General features: G+C 38.9%; 1 protein-coding gene across 1 annotated transcript in view; it reads left to right on the forward strand.

Annotated features, from left to right (window-relative positions):
* Positions 1-7718, forward strand: part of mtnr1ba (melatonin receptor type 1Ba) — a 31370-nt gene extending 23652 nt beyond the window's left edge. The window contains exon 2 of the mRNA XM_067365250.1: positions 6850-7718. Within this exon, the coding sequence (XP_067221351.1) occupies positions 6850-7718 (869 nt within the window). The remainder of the gene's footprint in view (positions 1-6849) is intronic.
* Positions 7719-8410: the final 692 nt, after the last annotated feature.

An 8410-nucleotide genomic window follows, 5' to 3' on the forward strand; every position in this document is an offset into this window, starting at 1 on the left:
AAATAATTTCACATTTCTACTACATAAATGACCAATTTTAAATACACATCCATCTTTCCAGGGGTGAAGTACCCCTTTAACCATGGTAACCACAAATGGTTTTGCTCCATTAATAGTTTATGGTATTTGTAGTAAAATTATTGTTATACAAATAGTAGCCTATCAATCCGACAAAAAAAAATCATAGTTAACACTTTTAACCATGGTTAATTTTCGTATGTGTTCACGACAATTTGCAATGCAAGCTAGTTGCAATGTGTTATTTTGCTAGCTTTTTATACATGCAAATAAAACTAGTAAATAATACAAATTTAATGTCACTGGGATATGTTTTATACAATTGACATCACATTGAGGCAGGGCAGTTCGCTTCTTTCTAAGTCCGTTTCATCTGATGCCTTTTAGTCTGAGGCTGTTTCGTTTGATGCCTTTTGGTCTGAGGCTGTTACGTTCGATGCCTAATTGTAAAAGACCTGACACCTGACACCATTTTTCCTGAGACCTGAAGCCTTTCGGTCTGAGGCGCGATGCCGTTTTGTCCGATGACTGAAGCCTTTTTGTCTGAGGCATGACGCCTTTTCATTGTATGACTGAGGTGTGAGGAAGTCTTAATATGTACACCGTACATGTAGGCTGCGTCCGAAAACCTAGGTAGCTGTCTTGCTGCCTCGCTGTCTTATAAGAGAATGACTTGTACGGCAGCGTTTGTGCATGAAGGCACCTCACGAAACTGATTTCGGACAGACTTCTGAGGCAGCGTAACAGTTTAATGATCTACAGCAATATAGCACGAGCTTTGGTGAGAACTAAACAAATATTTAATTACTACAGTAGTAATTTCTCGATAGAAATGATATCAAAATTGAAATATGTTGATCAAAATTGTACATTTATACACAAACTGAGCAGCAAACGCAACCTTCGGACGCCATCTTTATTTTTCTAGCTCAACTGTCACAGAATGGAAAGCACAGGATTGTGGGATATCAAAGGCAGCTAAGGATACATCTATGCTTCCTTCAAAAATCGATCTGAGGAAGGTATCTCATGAGAGAGGAAGTGAAGCTAACTTTGGATTCGGACGTGCCTTGATGCCTTCTTACCTTGAAATGTGTCCTCAGAAGGCAGCATTTTTCAGTTTTCGGACGCAGCCCTAGTCACTAGTCGCTTTCACAGCCTTATTGTGTTTATAACTGCGCTCTTGCAAACTATTATAACTTGAACTTTTAGGGAAAATGTTTTATATAATGTTTTAAAATGCTTTCACAGAATGCTTACAATGCAAAACAGACAGTGCGGATCTGGTCATCCAAAACAAAATCCAATTGATTTTTTTTTTTTACTGGAATACACTTGGAATCTCTCTCTCGGTTTCATTTGGTGCTTTAAAACTTCTAATCCCTATTAGCATCCTTTACTGGGAATGTTTCTAAAGTAGGGAAACGCAGTAGACCGGACACCAGATATTTTTTGTCTCTCAAATGACGGAAAGCATTTTATTTTAAATGTATGCATTTGGCATACACTTTTATCCAAAGCAACTTAGTTTTGAATATATAGGCCTACTTTTTAACATTCATGCATTCCCTGGGAAATGATTTTTGAAATATTCTGAATATAATAGTTTTGGTTGAAACAACATCTGATGTGATTTAGTGGTAGAATATCTAAATAGCATGTAAATGCTTAGGTGTAAAGGGGACCATTGTGTGAGTGTGTGAAGGCAGCAGTTTACACATTCATCTGTTTAGCTAACAAACTTTATATTGTTCCCAATGCAAAAGCCCAAATGCCTATGGGAAGCATCTGTGTACCTGGCACAATAGTCATCTCTGAAAACGTATTCCTCACACCCTCTTCCTCACATCAGCATGTGGCAGGTTCACAGAAGTAATGAGCACAAGTGTGTGTGTGTCTGTGGGTGGTTGTATGATGCTCTACTAAAGCAGATTTTTGTTTGTTTCTTTGCTTAGGCATCTCTGTCGAGCTAAACTCTGTTTTCAGGTTCAAGAATTTCATTCATTCATTTTGGCCTAGCTTCCAGACAAGAGATTAGACCAAATTTCTCTCTCAGAAAGCCTTTCAACATACCAATTAAAACATTTAAAAGTCCAGCTGCTTTCTTCCTCTTGCCTCTTAATCTTCTTATGAGAAAGGACGAAAGAGAGTGAAGGCGAATTAAGTTGTAATAAGTGAGAGGAAAAGAGATGGATCGGAAATCAGATACGCTAAGAGATATTGGCACAGAGCGAGAGAAAGATAGCAGACATTGACGGATCCAGATGAGGAAGGCAAAATGGAGAAGAACAGGGTGAGAGATAAGAGGAAACGAGCCGCTGTGAAAGTTGACAGTGATTTGCATGGACCATTTGTCATTCATTTTCATTCGATTTGTGATGCAATGTGGGCGTGTCCTGTGAATCAATAGTTTAAAAAAAGTTTAAATGAGCAGCAACAGAATGTAAACTATGTCAGAAATTGTTGCTGTTCTAAGCATGTTTGATTCATGCATTGATAGATATTCATCTTGTTCGAGATATAATGCATTGCTGCAATATCTATATCAGCGTATTAGAGCTACAGGAATGGCTACTAGCAACCTGGAAAATCATTGTGAATTAGTCATTTGGATGAAATATTAACCTAAAATTATTACTTTCTATATGCACTCTTTTTCCCAAATGCATCCGATCAATATGCACTGAATCTATGTATCCATTATAAGACCTATCTGTAAGTCTGTAAAGCATTGGTGTAGACATACAAGTGTGTGTGTAGAGTACTGTGTTGAACTCCATCTGAACTCCAACTGTGCTATAAACGCTTAACTTGATCTGAAGAAAACGTACTCTCCATTTCCAACAAACCGGAACCCAACACATGCATGCAAGAGACCGACTGGCAAACATGCACACACATATACTGTAGAGGAGAACTCAGTGTCACAGACACCACACTTAATCTAATGGATCTGAACTTTGTGTGAACCTCACAGTTAAAATACTAGTGCACCTGAGCCTGTCCTACACTCACATGCACATATTCACACACAAATGCTTCTACACTCCCAGACATGCAATATGTCAACAACAGTTCAGGTGCTGGTGCAAGTTTCCTTCCTTGCTTGCTTGACCTTCCTTGTGTTTGTGTGTTTTCTACACAAGGATCTTTTGTAAAACTGTGAACAAAAATACACATTCATTTTATTTTCTAGAAGCAGATAAATGCTGCATCAGTGTGATAATTTCATGGAATCTAATTCTGAGGAACCTTATGTATGAAATTTACAATTTGTTGTCATGTGGCATGTTTCTTATAACACTGTGTCCTAATCAGACGTGATGTGATAAAGAATCAGGCATCATCTCTTCCATATGAAATGATTGTTCTGACCAGGTGGTGTCACATTGAGAAGTCCTGCCAACAGTTAACTCTCATTCATTTAAAATCCTGCTCCAAACAGCTATATACACATATACATTGGATGTGTTGCAATTCACAGCATTTTCTCTTTCAGTGGGAACAGACAAATTGCGTGACAGTGGAAACTTATTGCATAGGATATGGTGCAAAGTATGCTGTATATATGTTTAAAAACAGAATTACCATAATTGCAAAGTAATTCTGATCAATGACCTCCTTGCGCAGTCATCCAGTTTCGATGGGCGGTCTGATCTAGGCAATGTGTTGGTGGTGCCATATGCTTTCCACTTCTTAATGATGCTCTGAACAGTACTCAGAGGGATAGCTAAAGCCTTCAAAATGTTTTTGTAGCCTTCTCCTAACTTCCCTTTCTACAACTTTCTACACAGTGTCTATAGAAAAACATCATACACCTTTGAAATAGTTACTTTATTTGTCGTACAGCCTGAAATCAAACCCATTCAAAAAAAAAAAAAAAAAAAACTTTTCCAGCTTTACATAACAGGCGAATCTCAACATAACACTGACTGTTACGTAACAGTCGGGATCATTAATATGTACGCCCCCAATATTTGCATATGCCAGCCCATGTTCAAGGCATTACACATTACACAGCCAGTATTAACGTCTGGAGCAGCACAGCTGAATCATCAGACTAGGTAAGCAAGCAAGAACAATAGCGAAAAATGGCAGATGGAGCAATAATAATGATTCATGATTACATGATATTTTTAGTGATATTTGTAAACTGTCTTTTTAAATGTTTCGTTAGCATGTTGCTAATGTACTGTTAAATGTGATTAAAGTTACCATCGTTTCTTATTGTATTCACGGAGACAAGAGCCGTTGCCATTTTCATTTTTAAACACTTTCAGTCTGTATAATTCATAAACACAACTTCATTCTTTATAAATCTCTCCAACACTGTGTAATGTTAGCTTTAGCCACAGAGCACTATCAAACTCATTCAGAATCAAATGTAAACATCCAAATAAATACTATACTTACATGATCCGATCCATGCATGCAGCATGCATGACGAAAAAATCTATGGGGTATTTTGAGCTGAAACTTCACAGACACATTCAGGGGACACCTTAGACTTCTATTACATCTTTTGAAAAGACGTTCTACGGCACCTTTAAGTCAGGGCTCTGGCTTGGCCACTCAAGGACATTCATCTTCCTATCCTTAAGCTATTGCGTTGTTCTTTTGGCGGTATGTTTAGGATCATTGTCATGTTGGAAGCTGAATGACCTGCCCATCCTTAGCTTTTTAGCAGAGGGTTGCAAGTTTTCCTCAAGAATTTGGATGTACTTGGCGGCATCCATTTTACTTTAATCCTCGCCAATCGCCCCCTGCTAAAGAGAAACACCCCCACAGCACAATGCTGCCACCACCATACTTCACAATATGGTGTGTTTTGGGTGGTGTGCTGTATTTATTTTTCGACAAACATAGCACTTGGAGTTCAGTCTAAAAATGTCAATTTTTGTCTCATCAGACCATAGCACCTTTTGCCTGATGGCATCAAAGTCATCCAAGGGTGTTTTTGCATAGTGCAAATGAGACTGAATGTGGCACTTTTTCAGGAAAGCCTTCTTTCTTGCCACCCTGCCATACAGGCCACCTTTGTGTAAAGCTTGTGAGATAGTTGTCACATGCACAGACCAACTAGTCCCAGCCATAAAGCCACTTGGTAGCTTCTCTGATCAATGACCTCTTTGATCGGTCATCCAGTTTGGACAGACGGCCTGATCTAGGCAATGTGTTGGTGGTGCCATAAGCTTTCCACTTCCTAATGATGCTCTGAACAGTACTCAGGGGGATAGCTAAAGCCTTCAAAATGTTTTTGTAGCCTTCTCCTAATTTGTGCCTTTCCACAACTTTATCCCGGAGGCCTTCCGAAAACACTTTCCCAACCAAGGTGAATTATTTGCAGTACAATGCACTACTAAGTGGAAATCTTCAAGAAACAGCTGTTTTTTTTCTGAAGTAATCAAAACCACTACAATTGATGTCAGGTGGGGCAATTAGCCTGGTGTTTGATCTGGAAGCTGGGTCCCACTTTATATTAAGTGGCCTTAACTACTATGTACTTACATCAAAATATAAGTACAATGTACTTATTGGGTTCATATTGAATTGCAAAACACTTTTGCTGCTATTGAGGTGGAATACGGGTAAGGTTAGGGAAAGCTTTGGTGGTATGGGTAGGTTTAAGGGTAGGGGTAAGGTGTAAGAGATTGGTCAACTGTGTAATTATAAATGTAATTACAGAAATTAATTACAGATGTAATTACATGCAGGTGTTTTTAATATATAAGTACAATGTAAAAACATGTATGTACACAATAAGTGCATTGTATCAAATGATTAATTTAAATGTAAGTACATAGTAGTTAAGGCCACTTAATGTAAAGTGGGACCGGAAGTTGATTGGTTGCACCTGAGCAAGTTTATAAGGGTCCTATGTTCACAATAAAAAATTGGTTTAAATGTCCGATGTATCATCTTGTCCTTTTCACATTTAAGGGGTTTTCCCATGACTGATAACACTAGTTAAAGCATTTGTCAGTTGCGCCTTGTTCCATTTTCAAAACAATTCAGTCTTTTCAATATAAAAGTCTTTGCTACTGACTGACACACTCATAAAGACAGTCTTTGCTGCCATCTAATGGCATAATAATATAACTTCTGTTGCTGTTCACAGTCAGGGACTATTTTTTCCGGCGGAAGGAAGGCTTTTAGAAAAAGTTTACTTCATGAAAGTTGCATTGATACATATTTCTGGCTTTAATATTTGTATTGTTTAATATTTGTACTCCGCTTCTCGTCATGCCTAGCAATGCCCTTTAGCCGTGACTTATTCATGATACAGCACTAGCCTTGAGTACCTCATTGCTATATATATATATATATATATATATATATATATATATATATATATATATATATATATATATATATATATATATATATATATATATATATAATATTAATAATAAAATACTTTTAAAATGATAATATGTGAACAGTGAAGCTGTTTGGGGTCAGTAAGATTTTACTTTTTTAAAGAAACTAATAATTTATTCCGCAAGGATGCATTAAATTGATCAAATTGACAATTAAGACATTTACATTGTTTCAAATTATTTCAAATAAATGCTGACTTTCTATTCATCAAAGAATCCAGAAAAAAAAAAAAAAATGTATCATGGTTTCCACAAAATATTAAGCAGCACCACAGTTCTCAACAGTGAAATTTATCTTGAGTAGCAAATCATCATATTAGAATGATTTCTGAAGGATCATGTGACACTGAAGACTGGAGTAATGATGCTGAAAAGCTTTGCATCACAGAAACAAATGACAGAAAAAAAGTTCATTGTATTTGAAATCCTTCTCTGTGTGTGTGTCCTGTAGGTAATGCCTTTGTAGTGAGTCTGGCTTTCGCTGACCTTCTGGTGGTTTGCTATCCCTACCCTCTGGTCTTGCACGCCATGCTGCACGCAGGCTGGCTGCCGGGGGAAATGGAGTGTAAGGTCAGCGGCTTCCTGATGGGAGCGAGCGTCATCGGCTCCATCTTCAACATCACTGCCATTGCCATCAACCGCTACTGTTTCATCTGTCAGACCAACACCTACGAGAAGATCTACGGCCGTGCTGGAACCCTGGCCCTATTGATGTTAGTCTGGGTACTCACCGTCCTAGCCATTCTTCCAAACCTGGCGCTGGGGTCACTCACGTACGACCCCCGCGTTTATTCATGCACCTTTAGTCAGACGACAAGTGCGGGATACACCATCGCCGTGGTGACCGTGCATTTCCTGCTTCCTATCGCAGTAGTTACGTTTTGTTATCTGAGGATTTGGGTGCTGGTGCTCCGTGTGAGGAGGCGGGTCAAAACCGACGTCAGGCCACGCCTACGTCCGAGTGAGTTGCGCCACTTCTTGACCATGTTCGTCGTCTTTGTGCTGTTCGCCGTCTGCTGGGCGCCTCTGAATTTGATTGGACTGGCTGTAGCTGTGGACCCTCCCCGTGTTGCGCCCATGGTCCCTGATTGGCTGTTTGTGGTTAGTTATTTCATGGCGTACTTTAACTCCTGCCTGAACGCCGTAGTGTACGGACTGCTCAATCAGAACTTCCGCAGAGAATACCGCAGAATACTTCTGTCACTTTGTAAGCCACGCCTCTTCCTGCAGGAGACATCTAGAGGTGGGACTGAGCGCAGCAACAAACAGTCACCTGGCAACAACAACAACGACGATCAGCCCAAAGCCAACACAATATAATTCACTCACAATACATATATACACAGATATCAAAGAGAGAATGCTGCAAAAAGGTTTTAAACTGCACCCACAAATGTTTTAACAATAACGTTTTATGCCTCACTTTAGATACCACCATCTGCAAAAAAAGAAAAAAAAAATACCTCATTTGTTGGAAAACCATAAAATTATAATAATCTTCAGTATTACAAAAAATAATTGCATCTCACATGCATTACAATCACATTCAATTAATGCATGCTAATGATTGAGAACCGTGCAATAAGTCATAACCAGACAAAAGGTGCAAGCTCGAGAAAGACAAAGACTGCAGAACATTTTCGTCTTCTCCAAACATGCGCCCCTTGAAAACAACTTATTTTTCTCACTGATAGTTGGAGGCTGTTTTCTCCAGCCATCCATAAATACTCACTAAACAGATCTCTCACAAGAAGGCTGCACCCATAGGACTCACAACAGTTTCACAAGTGCTTCCCTAATGATATAACAGCATTAAAGAAACATTCCCCAAATGCTCACACATTTGTGACCGTTCAGCACCTTGACATACGTTTTCCCAGTTGTCCATTAGCGTTAGCACTTTTGGCACTGTAAGTACACTAGAGCCTCCCCTTGTGCTATGCAACCAATTATTTTTAAACTCTATGGAGAAAGTGTAAAACTAGGACTCCCTTAGGTTTGCAGTAAAGGTT

This window comes from Chanodichthys erythropterus, chromosome 17 (genome assembly GCF_024489055.1).
Source record: "Chanodichthys erythropterus isolate Z2021 chromosome 17, ASM2448905v1, whole genome shotgun sequence".
Classification (NCBI taxonomy): Eukaryota; Metazoa; Chordata; class Actinopteri; order Cypriniformes; family Xenocyprididae; genus Chanodichthys; species Chanodichthys erythropterus.